This window comes from Quercus lobata, chromosome 8, assembly GCF_001633185.2.
Source record: "Quercus lobata isolate SW786 chromosome 8, ValleyOak3.0 Primary Assembly, whole genome shotgun sequence".
NCBI lineage: Eukaryota > Viridiplantae > Streptophyta > Magnoliopsida > Fagales > Fagaceae > Quercus > Quercus lobata.
The window spans coordinates 33,747,166-33,760,111 of record NC_044911.1 but is presented as its reverse complement, the minus strand read 5'-3'; the positions used below and the strand labels follow the sequence as shown (position 1 = coordinate 33,760,111).

The window sequence follows — 12,946 nt, the reverse complement described above, 5'->3', positions numbered from 1 at the left end:
ACTACTAAAGGTGGGACATGGGACCAAGGGTAAGAAAGAAAAGGTAAACAAATATCTTTAACAACAGTTGCCTCCGCATTAATTACCTCTCAACCAACTCTCTGGCTGCATTAATGTGGAGGTGATGCCTGAACAGTTATGAAGCAGCCTTACAGCTGCTGGTTGGAGGTTCTAGAAGGTGTTGGATGGGACAAGAAGGGATCCCCCGAACCCAACCTACACGTGTGTGGTGAAGATGACACCAAGAGGGCAGTATATAACATGGAAGAATGCATTGAGAAGGGGGGATCAGAACTGAAAAATGAGTAGTGTCTATAAGAAAACCTTGTGAAATAAAGAACTTGGCTTGTTTCAATGAGAAATTGATCGTAACATTCGTGTTAATCCATCTAGAAACGTTCGGTTTAATCGTTTTTCTTTTGAATTTAATCTATTTTTTTTATATCCACGCTCTACAAATTTATTGTTTGGGCCTTTAGCGATTGAACCCAATACGAGTTTGGGATCGTTACAAATTGAGTCTTTACAAAACTTTTTTCCCTTTTAGTTATTAGATTATGTTTCTTGTAACAAAATAAAATAATAAAATTAGCACAAGTTTTCTTCTCATTTAATTCATTTTTTTACATTCTATTCCCCATTGTGGAAGTAATCTTCCCAATGATATCAAGGATTTTCCTAAAAAATATAAGAGCCTCTAAGCACACATGTGAGTGCTTGCTTAGAGGCTAGTAGTGGTGATTATTGTATAAGTTTTTTGCCTAAGAAAAAGAGATAATTGTATAAGTTTCTCTCTTAAAAAAAATTGAATTTGGTTTTTGTAATCTGTTATAAAAGAAAATAATTTTGAATTTGGTAATTGAAAAAGTGGAGAACGTGGTTGGCACATTAAATTTCAAGTGAAAGTTAATTATCTTATTCAATTGTGTTGAATATCGAAGCTGAGTTTGAAAACCAACAAGATAGTAATCCTATTTTGTAGGCAATGTTTAATGTGAAAGTTAGAGATATATTTTCTCTTTTAATTAATTTTTTTTACATTCTATTTTCCCTTTGTGAAAGTATTCTTCCTAGTGGTATCAAGGATTCTCCTAAGTCCTAAAAAATAGAAAAGCCTCTAAGACCATGCGTGAGTGCATGCTTAAAAGTTAGTAGTAGTGATTATTGCATAAATTTTCTGCCTAAAACAAGAAGAAATAATTGTATAAGTTTCTCTCTTAAAAAATTTGAATTTGGTTTTGTAATATGTTGTAAAAGAAAAAAATTTTGAATTTGGTAATTGCAAAAGTGGAGAACGTGATTGGCCAATTAAATTTCGGGAGGAAGTTAATTATCTTATTCAATTGTGTTGAATACAATTGAAGTTAAGTTTGAAAACCAACAAGATAATGGTCTTATTTTGTAGGTAATGTTTTATGTGAAAGTTAGAGATGCATTTTTATTAGGTTACCACGAAAATGAGGATCTCAAATAGGAAAAATCTTTTACATAGTAGTATAAAAAATGTATATTTATCTTTTAAGAAAAAATAAAATGCTATAATTGGTCCATGCAGGTATCGAACCTGCGACCTTCGCGTTATTAGCACGAAGCTCTAACCAACTGAGCTAATAGGCCAGCTGCATGTTTATATTGAATAGTGTAATTAGTTCTATTATTCTTTGGGTTCGGTTAATGTGTGCCCTTAGGACACATATTTAGTTTTCTATTTTTGAAAACATTTTATTGAAAATTGAAAAAGTTGTCATTACCTTTTCAATTCTCGAGAAATTTTTTTCCAAAAATGGAAATTAATGTGTGCCCTTAAGGCACACATTAGTAAAATCCTTATTCTTTTTAAATTTTCTCTAAGAATTGATTTCAACATTTTTCTAAATCTTGGAAAATATCCACTAAATTCACATTCTCGCAATTTACAATTTTCTTATCTCTTATCTTTTCGAAATTTAAACAAAACACCATATTTTCCTCATCATTTCTAATTCTTTTTAAATAGACACTCTATTGCTCTCGTAGGCTCGGGCTCAATGAGTAGAGTATCACTATGGTCATGTCTAGGTGGAAGACATCAACTCACGTTGCCTCTCTTTACCCCTTTTTTTTGTTATATATATATAAAAAAAAAAAAAAAAAAAAAACACTAGATGCACTCTAATTTTTATTTTTATTTTTTGCTTTTTTTACTTTCTCTTTCATTTTGAACAAAAAAAAAATCTCTAGGCATTCAACAAACTCAAATTCACAACAAATTTTCAGTTCACAAAAAGAGATAAATGAATAGAAAATTATGATTCTTAAAAAAAAAAAAAAAACCTTTTAAGCACTTATATATATATATATATATATATATATTGGGTGTGTAGTCTTTCATTTCACACACAAAATATCTCGAGGGGTACAGTAGATATTGGTAAAGATTTTGAACCCAACATTTTGTGCAATATCAATTAATAATATATTTTTTTTGAGGGACAATTAAATAATATTTTGATTGAGATATAAATAAATTAAATATTTGTATACGGATAATAATTACACGTGTACACAGAGTTAAATGCAGCTTTTCCACGCAATGCAACAACAAATATAGCCAAGTAGCCCAGTCACCGCATCAATCTAGAGCAGTATAGCTAATTATATTTTTTTTATATGACTCGCTTGACTCACCTGGCCAACTCACTCAACTCGGCCGAGTCACTCTTTTTCACCACCAAGACAAGCACACGTTCCCTCCGATTCCGTACTGTCCAAAACCACACCTTCTTCACCCTCGCACGCTTTTCACCCCCACAAATCCCCAAAATTACCATCTCTGCCACCGCCTCCTACCGCCGCAAACCCCACTCACCTCCTCCGGCGATGGACCCCCACGCGCCCACCGGTGAAGCAGCCGCCGCCGCTGCCGCTGCCGCTGCCGAAGGCGAGGACTTCGTCCACATCGAAAACCCTACCGTCGACGACTCCCTCAGCGAGAGCATCGTCAATGTTGAAGAGCCACTGAGAGAGAACGACGACGACGATGACGAAGACGACGTCGTTTCGACGAGCCACGACGCTGATAACTCTGAGCAGAGGAAAGTTCTTCCGGAGGAACTATCGAGAAGCGTGATGGCTCTCACTTGCGAATCTACTGCCGAGGGTGGCGTCTGCGACGTCTATTTGGTTGGCACAGCTCACGTGTCTCAGGTAATTCACTGGATTGGTTCTTGTTTGGCCTCCGAGAAAATTCTCATTTGGTTTCTGTTTGGTTTGTGAGAAAAATCCTAATTCCATGGTAGAATTAACAAGATTTCATTGGCTTAATATAATTAGATTGTTGGCAGTTATATCTATTACATTCATGTTATATATACATTTTGTTAAAAACAAAGAGGAAGTTCTTGATACGTTTTTTTTGTTTGATTAGTAATAATATTTATTGAAAATGAAGATTACTTCATGGTAGAATAAACAAGAGATTTCATTGTTTGGACGGCTGCACGGGGAAAGATTCTTACAGGTGATAACTTGAGGAGGCAAGGGCTTATACTAGTAGATTGGTGTTGTGCTTGTAGGCTCAGTGTGGAGAATGTTGACCGCCTTTTGGTTCATTGTGAGGGGGTTTCCAAGTTGTGGAGTATTGCTCTTATAGCTTTTGGAGTCTCCTAGATTTTCCCAAAGAAGGTGTGAGATTTATTGATGGGGTGGAGGAACTGGTTGGGGAAGAATGCTTTGAATATTTGGAATTTGGTACCCTTGTGTGTTATGTGGATTATTTGGAGGGAGCATAACAGTTGCATTTTTGAGGATCAGGAACATTTGATGGATCTTGGGGATTCATATCTAGTGATTCCATTCTGCTGTTTCTAGATTCTCTTCTTATTTGTACATAGTTTGCCTTTTTCTTTTGTTTTTTGCATATATTTTTTTGCTACTTAATTCTCCTTGCATGAAGTAGCCTTTTTTTTTTTTTGATGACAAGGATCCCCCTCAAGGTGTGGGCTAGTGGGACCACCCCTGAGGGGCAAACTCTGGATGCCTACACACCCCCACTGAGCAAGCATCGGGTAAATCGTGAAATGCCTCAACTAGGAGTCAAATCAGAGACTTCTGGGTTTACAGTTAGTCTAGAAACTCTCCTTATTGTTGAGGCACCCCGGGTGGGGGTCCTTGCATGAAGTAGCCTTGATTAATAAAATTTTCTTGCTTATCAAAATAAAATCTAATTGTATTTATGTTTATGTATACATTTTGTTAAAAATAAAGAGGAAGTTCTTGATTTTTTTTTTTTTTGCTCATAAAAAAAAAAGTTTTTCATTGTTTTTTGATAAGTTATAATATTGATTGAAAAAGAAGATTACTTCATGTGCATGATTATGGACACAAAGAATCATAAAAAAGGAACAAGAGACCAACTAAACAATGAGTTCTTGATAAGGGATCTCTTGCTTTATCATTACTGAGTAGATTGTGTAATGATGAAACTAATGAAGAATAAGATTAATGGTGCTGTTCTTTAGTGATATGGAGAGTGATTGATAGCTATGCTGATTTTTGTTGGTGTGGGTTACAGGAATCATGCAGAGAAGTGGAAGCTATAATCAGTTATTTGAAACCACAGGTGCTTTCTCTATTGAAACATTGAAACTCATATAAAACACTTGATTGATGGATGGGTCATTTAGCAGGTCAGATTAGGTGCCTGCATTGGACTTGTTTTGTAGTCTTGTTATAATGTTGAAAAATTCTCGGTTGAAATTCTGTATGTTTGTAAATGTTTGTTTGTTGATTACAGGTTGTTTTCTTAGAACTATGCTCGAGCCGAGTGGCGGTGCTTACCCCCCAGAATATAAAGGTCTGTGTCTTGGATCTTTTGTACTCACTTATTTTTCTAAGATGTTTTTCCTACCTTAGAATTTTGACTTGTAGTTTTACCCGTATTTATGCCAAGAGCTTGTAGCTCATTTGGCACTTTCTAGTGTTTCCAACGAAGATGTCCAAGGTTCAAATCCCCCCCTCCCCCAACTATCAAATTATTATAAAAAAAGAGTAAAAAAGTTATGCTTGTATTTAAGTTGCTCTTGTAATACCTTTTCCAGAATTATAGTGTGCATTATCTGTTAGTAAGGATTTTTATATTGCTTTAGTGATAAATTTTTTTTCTCAGTGTGTTAGTGTGGTATATTTGTAGTTTTTATATAGGGTGCTACTGCTTTTGTGACTAAGAAAAAGAAAGAAGTCATTTTAAGTTTTTTTTTTTTTTTCCTCGTTTTTTCAGTTGTTATTCCATCAGGCAGTGAGTGTATATGTGCACTTACGATCAGGCATGTGTGCTTGCCTGCTTGCTAGACAGTGATAACATTTGGGCTTCTTTGCCTTGATTACGTCTCTATTAGGCATGTGTACATAGTTAAACTATTCAAGTCTTGAGTTCTTTTAGTTCAGGTAGAGTAACTGAAGAGACAACTTAATATTTCTCTATTGGCTGTTAATTTCTTTGTTTAGTATACCTTTGTGTTTGTGTACAGCCAGCTTTATTCTTAGGCTTTGGTACAACCTGCAAGTTCCTGCATGAGCATGTACTCATTGTTTTTTCTACAGGTACCAACTATGGGAGAGATGGTAGACATGTGGAAGAAAAAGCATAACATCTTCGGAATACTTTACAGCTGGTTTCTTTCCAAGGCATGTTTCTATGTCTTGCATCTCTGTCATTCATTAACAGGGTGATTCTTGGGAAGGCTTATTTTTCTTAAAACATAAGGTAGGTAAAAGTAAAGCAGTACCTAGAAAAATTGATGCTTTATGAAAATGTACATAAGCTGGTGATGTAGGACAAATTAGGGATTTGTCTATGTTTAGTTGTGGCGGGTTTAGGGTTAGGAAAGAAGAAGAATTAGAGAGAAGTTAGGGCTGTTTAGGGGCTGTGTGAACAGTAACCTTAGAAAGAAAGAAGGAAAGAGAGAAGGAGAAAGAAATAACAAAGGCCAACATGCCTATTGCTCAAAACACTCAATTTTATTAATTAACTCATTCTTCTCCTTGAATACATTGAGCACCACATATATATAAAAGACTCTTACTTGTACTAGTAGTTTATGATTCCCAATAGTACAAGGACTACTATTTAACCCTAATAAATTAAACCAAAGCCCTTACATAAAGACTCATAATTAAATAAGACTCATTAATAAAACCCATGGCCTATAACTATGGGCCATACCCAAAAATTGTAAAATTACTAAAATACCCTTGACTCAAGAATAACCAAATAAAATATAAAAACTTAATTAACTACCATGGACACTTATTCTTGGGCTTTGCCTTAGCTGTAGGCTTCCAAAGAGAATATCCTTTCTTTTAGCATTCAGCCGTCAACTGGTGGTGAAAATAAGTTGGATTTTAAGCCTATCCAAACACACACTCAGAAGGGGGAAAACTGGTGTCTCTATGCCTAGGTGTTTTGCAGTCAGAAGGGGGAAAACCGGTGTCTCTATGCCTAGGTGTTTTGCACTCTTCCTCTTCATAATATTGTATATGGGAAATTTTTAATTATTCATGCTCCTAACTTATCTATGGTTAGATAAATTGCCAAGGGATTTCCTATGGGGGAATTTGGATGGCTCGTCTAAATTCCATTTAGTTGATTGTAAAAAAGTTTGCCAACCAATCAAACAAGGGGGATTGGGTATTCAGAATCTGATATATTTTAACTGTGCTTTGCTTGGTAAATGGTTGTGGCGGTTTGCTACTAAAAGGGGGGAATTTTGGCCTAATTTTATTGCTTCAAAATATGGCAGCAGTGGGGGAGGCTGGAACTAGGGGGAATCGTCAGAAGCGCATGGGGTGAGTTTTTGGAAGCATATTCGAAGAGGTTGGGACAGCTTTGTGAGATATCTATGGTTGGAAGTAGGCAGTGGTACTGCTATTAGTTTTTAGTGTGACTGTTGGTGTGGTGATATAAGTTTTAAGGATGAATTTCTGGAAATTTTTCAACTAGCCTGAGATAAGAATGCTGTAGTAGCGGAGTACTTGAATACCAGTTCTGGGAATATTTTTTGGGATGTTCATCTCACCAGGCCTTGCCAAGATTATGAAGTGGAGACCTTGGTGCTTTTCCTAGAAAAGCTGTATTCTGTCAAGCTTGGAAATGTGGGTGAGGATTGCTCAAGATGGAGACTTACTAAAAGTGGGATCTTTGAGGTTAAGTTGTATTATAAGCCATTGTCCTCTCAGCATCTCACAAGTTTCCCATGGAAGAGTATTTGGAAGGCCTTGGTTCCGTAAAGTGTCTTTCTTTGTGTGGACAATTGCTAAGGGAAGATTTTAACCTTAGATAACCTCCCTAAGAGGCGGGTATGCGTGGTGGATTGGTGTTGCATGTGCAAACAAAGTGGTGAGTGTGTAGATCATTTACTAATTCACTGATCTTTTGCCTATGATATCTGGTCCATGGTGTTTGGTATATTTGGGCTTGCATGGGTAATTCCTCAAAATGTCTTGGCTTTAATGGAGTGTTGGAAGGGGATTTTGGTAGGCATCGTCGTGCGGTTGTTTGGGGGTGCCATTCCTCCATGTTTGATGTGGATTATTTGGAGAGAACAGAAACCATCTAATTTTGCTGGGTTCGAGTCTTCACCTTCAGAACTAAAGCTGTTATTGCTCCGGACTTTGTATGACCGGATGACTGCTAGGAGTAGTCATTCTTGTTCTAATTTGTTGGAATTTTTAGACTTATGTAATCTATCTTGATCATCTACCCTCTATTCATTCTGTGTATTGTGGATGTAGATTTTATTTTCTCTTATCAATAAAACTTTCCATGTACTTATAAATAAATAAAAAAACAAAAGAACTTATATTCATGATTTTCTATTAGGTTGCTAGTAAGCTTGAGGTTTTTCCTGGTACTGAGTTTCGTGTTGCATATGAAGAAGCAATGAAATATGGTGCCAGGGTGATTCTTGGGGACCGTCCAGTGCAGGTAAGATATGATTTTTTTTTTTTTTTTTTTTTGTTGATTGGAATTCTAATCATTGTGGTGGTCCATGGATCATGTGTGTATTTCAACCCACCCTAAAATTGCTGTCTCCATTCTTTACTTTCTTTTTTCTTTTTCTTCCATAATCTTACTTCGGTGCATTTAATTCGTTATCAACCAAGGTCCCAACCCCACCCCCTCTCTACCCCTTTGTATCGAAATCCTGTTTTATCCCTGCCATATTCCACTCTTTGGATGAATAAAATATACATTACTCACAAGTGTTTCAACTGGCATTATTGTTAATATCTAATTTTGTTTGAGTACATTGCTATTCTGAGGGCCAAGAAAGTTTCAATAATCTCTATGAGAGAGAAATAAGTGGTAATATCCATGAAAACCTCAAAACCAGTCATGAGATTTAATCCTGTGATAAGTATGTCAGTACACTTTCTGCTTATTACGTGCTGTGCTCCTTGTATGAATAGCTTGTTCCACAACCAAGCTAGGGCTGTATATAAGTGTGTCCTGTTGTCATAAACATGTAGTCAACAAAGTTGTTAACAGGTTGAATATTTATTGGTGGATTGCTTCTACTATTGCTTTTTGCAAAATTTATGGCATTTCTAAAAATTTAGTTTCAAGTGATTATAATGTTATTTGTTATTGGTGCTCTCCCAGTTTCTATAGCTTATTCAACGTTGTGTTCTCATCTCTGTAAAAAAATATAAAAAAAAATGTTCTGTTCTCATCCACCTAAACTTGCTATTCATTTGGCTTTTGGAGTCGGGCCTTATTTTGTCGATAACTTTGCTTACATGTTGAATGTTTATTGGAGGATGACTTCTATTTTCGCTTTTGCAATTATGCTGGTGCCTCCCTTTGTAAAAAGCAAGGTAGAGGATGAGGTTGTGGATTCAAGGACCATCGTGCATGTGTAACTTACCAGTAGCAATAAAAAATAAAGGGGGTTATTTTGTAGCATCCCTAGTGCACTGCCTATGTACATTGCAGTGTGCTCTTTTTCAATCTTCAATAAAAGTTTTTAAGTACCTATAAAAAAAGGTTATTTGAATCTTCTGCAGTATAAGAATTGTCTATCTTTAATCTAATGCACTTTCATGTTGAAGCTTGGTTAACACCTCCCTGCCCTCTTTCTTTTTACAATTTAAGGACTACCTTAGTATAACGTTGATTTTGATTGAAGCAGATTACAATACGGAGGACTTGGGCAAAAATGCCATTGTGGCACAAGATAAAACTACTATACTCCTTACTTTTTCAAGCAGTATTTTTACCAAGCCCTGAGGATCTTAATAAAATGGTAAGCTTTCTTATATTCATAATTTATCATCATTACTAGGATTCCTATTTTCATATTTTATGGCCATTTGTAGGAAATTTGTAGGAATACCAAATGGTATGTATCTATATGAATTTAGAAATTCATTTTTTTTTGTTGCTGAATTTAGTTAATTGTAATTTTCTCTAATCTTCAGCTGAAGGAAATGGATGATGTTGACGTGCTAACCCTAGTGATTCAAGAGATGAGCAAGGAGTTCCCCACCCTAATGGAAACCCTTGTACATGAGCGAGATCAGTGAGTATCTTTTGGCTTCATATATGTTTTGAAGCTTAGTGTTCTTATGTCAAAAGATGATTCCATATCATTTTTTTTAGTGCTAGTGACTTTATGAGAGATAGAAAGAAAAACTGAAGCTATCGTGAATAGCATTGTTGTTTACCCCTCCATGATAGATATACTTTTGGAAAAGTACCCAAGTAAATAGGTAGCTTGAAATATTGCAAATTTGTCGCTCATGACTGAAGAAATTCTGCAATTTGCACCTAATATGAATATTGAGGTATATTATCTGTTAGTTTTTTTCCTCTCTTCTTTATGGCTCCGGCTTTTATGTTTGATTCTGCATCTGTTATTGCATTTACTGGACAAAAATAGTATAAAAGGAATGTTCAGAAAGATTCTTATCATGGAAAGGATAACAGACACTGATGTTTATCTGATGCCCATACTTCTTGTCTGCAGATCTTTTGAGAGAGAGAGAGAGAAAGAGAGAGGGTCAACTCAAGTGGCTCGATCTCTATCTGCAGAACTAGACATAATTCAATTTAATTTAATTTAATTTTATTTTTTACTTATCGCAAAAATAGATACTGATTTGCAGTTTTTGACAGTGGCTCCTAAGCCTTGTATCTAGAGGTAAGAGTTGGGACTTGGGATGGGGTAAATTACCTCTCTGATTTGGACCTTCCTAAGAAATCAAATTTTCCCTCATCTCTTTTAATAATATTTATTACTTTTTATATTGTGATGGTCCCACTTAAGAGGGATCCTGGGAGTAGGTTTGGTGTGGTCCTTTACTTCCATATATTATGGGTAACGCAGGAGATATCTCTAAAGTGTAGTCTAAACACAAGTTTCTTCTTGATCATCAATCTGTTTATATTCATATAATGGGACATTCTCTTTTTAAAGTCTTTAATTATGGAGGGCTTCACCTAATTCTACAGTTTTTTTTTTTTTTTCCCCTAATTTTTTTCTGCTTGATTAGTCTATATGTTCTCATTCTACATCAGTTCCAAAATTTTAAGTCAACTACTGGTTTTCATGCTGGTCCCAGTCCCACTAGTTTGAGAAAGCTCATTGTTAGAAGCTTGTATGATTTGGACCAGATGCCTGGATTTTTATTTGTTCTCTTTCTTTTCTCATATTGTTGTTGTTCCCCCACCTTCATCTATTGTTTGTTCCTGCTCATTGGCTTTGACTTCATTTTTTACACTGTTTCTGAAATCGTTGAAAATCATAGAGTGCATAGCCTAGAAATTGAAATTGTAAGTCAGTTACAAGCTGTTGATTGTTCCCCATATATGATAATATTCTGTTGCTTTAATTCAAATTTGGTTGCAGAATATATAAATATGGATGGGGGACAACTTTCTATTTAAAATATATATATATATATATATAACAGGATGTGTGCTTAACACCATTTTATTGTTATGAATTTGGTGGAGTTAAACTGATAAATTTTCCCATGCCTTAAATGATAAGTAAGCTCCTCTGGCCAGATTGAAATGGATTAAATGGTTAATTTTTATATATGGATTATGAACAATGGATGCTGTTGGCTCAAAATAAACATCTTTGGAAAGATCACCTTAGGCACATCTAATAATCAATATCTAAAATAGAATATGAACAATGAAAACTATTTTTTACCAAAAATACTTTCATTGAGAAAACTATTTACTCAATGAAAGTATTTTTGGAAAGAAAACCCTGGACATATACTGTTTCAGTCTCATTTTAAGCATGTATTTGTATTTGTGTGTGTGTGTGTGTCTGTATTTATTTATATATAAGGCTTTTTGTCTTGTAGATGCATGAAACTGAGATTAGTGTTATCAAGCCAACTCATCCTATTAAGATTCTGGGGGTGTGAGCGCTCATAAAGGCAGTAGATATAGTTCCACAATGAAATAATTACAAAAAATGTTTGCATGTTTTTCTTTTAGAAATTCAGGGTTCTGCATTTATTTTTCATTGTATTGATTTTCAATATATTCTCTAGGATTGTCTTTTCTTTTTGGGGTGGTTAATCTTCCTGTGTTTCTAGGTACATGTCATCTACATTACTGAAAATTGCGAGCGAGCATAATTCAGTGGTAGCAGTTGTTGGAAAGGGACATTTGCAAGGAATCAAGAAACATTGGATGCAGCCTGTTGTGGTTAGTGAACTTTTTCTAACATATAAAATTAATACACCCTATAAACCAGTCCATAAGCACTGAAGAATGTTAAAAATACTTGCAGAGACACCATTCAGTTGGTTCCCCTTTATAGATCTTCATCCTTAAAGGCACCAGATTGCTCTCTGAATTATCTTTTGCTTTTCCGTAAATGGTTTTGATCCTTTTGGATAAGATTTTCTATTATACAACTTCAGACTTCCAAGCTTGAGAGTTTATTCCCCGTTTCTGCAGGTGAAGGATCTTATGGGAATTCCTTCGCCGAAACCTGCTGCTGCTGTGAAGATTCTCAAATCTCTTGGTGTTGCAGTTGCAGGGGTGGCCATAGTATCGGGCATCTATCTTGCTATTAAGAAATAAGCTTCATCAGATTTGCTTCTATGCAGACTTGGTTGTAAGTGGGCAATTGCCTTGGAGTGTAACGTGGAAGGCTAGTTTGCAGGAAGTGATTCATAATTGTTGGAAAATCATGGTCGAGAGCACAAAAAAATTATAATCAAAGTTCCCTTTAGATATTGGGCTGATCAGGATTTCTTCAGCTGAAATTTACCCAGGAAAATTGTGTTAATGAAAAGGTGAGGAATTTTCCCCCGAGCCCAGAGTCCCAAAAGTATCTGGAATTCATTTTATTGCCAAATGATGAATAAGGAACATAATAATGATATGCCACCAAGGTACTGTATACATGTAACTAATTCAAACCTCGGCTTTACTCTTGACCTGGGTGCTTCATGAAGTTGCCTCTTAACATGGAAGGCCCTCGGCGCATATAGATACTCACCTTATACACTATTATATTATTTTTATTATTAATTATAGTGAACTTATCATGATTAACTGTAGACCAACTAAGTCATAACTTTCGCCACAATTATTTTAGGTGACAGATTGTGATTAGATGTCTGACACTTTCACATGGACCAATCACTTTATTTTCACCACTCATAGTCAGACATGTGGATAGTTATAACAAAAGTTGTAGCTTTAGTTTGTGATATTAGAATTTTTTATAAGAACATTGATATATGTTGTCCCGTCCATAGAAGAAAATTAATTATGTGCTAGTTTATTCCAATTGGAACTAGATAAAAAGAGTTGGTTCACAACAACGGCGGATGAAAATAAATATTGAAGTTGAGTCTAATTGTGATAAAAGTTGAGTTTTTAAAGTTATGTTTTTCTCATTCCCATTATATTGGCTTTAGTTCCGTGTTA

At 35.3% G+C, this 12,946-nt stretch overlaps 1 protein-coding gene and 1 non-coding gene across 2 annotated transcripts; one reads left to right on the top strand and one right to left on the bottom strand.

Moving 5' to 3' along the window:
* Positions 1 to 1,543: 1,543 nt before the first annotated feature.
* On the bottom strand, positions 1,544 to 1,617 carry TRNAI-AAU. Its single transcript has one exon. It is a non-coding gene; the product is annotated as a tRNA-Ile (tRNA).
* Positions 1,618 to 2,597: 980 nt separating this feature from the next.
* On the top strand, positions 2,598 to 12,603 carry LOC115956029 (traB domain-containing protein). The gene is made up of 9 exons (XM_031074478.1): positions 2,598 to 3,186; positions 4,553 to 4,600; positions 4,775 to 4,834; positions 5,581 to 5,664; positions 7,859 to 7,963; positions 9,171 to 9,284; positions 9,460 to 9,560; positions 11,599 to 11,710; positions 11,966 to 12,603. Exons 1-9 carry the CDS (start codon positions 2,650 to 2,652, stop codon positions 12,089 to 12,091), a joined length of 1,287 nt encoding a protein of 428 aa, XP_030930338.1. The 5' UTR covers positions 2,598 to 2,649; the 3' UTR covers positions 12,092 to 12,603.
* Positions 12,604 to 12,946: the final 343 nt, after the last annotated feature.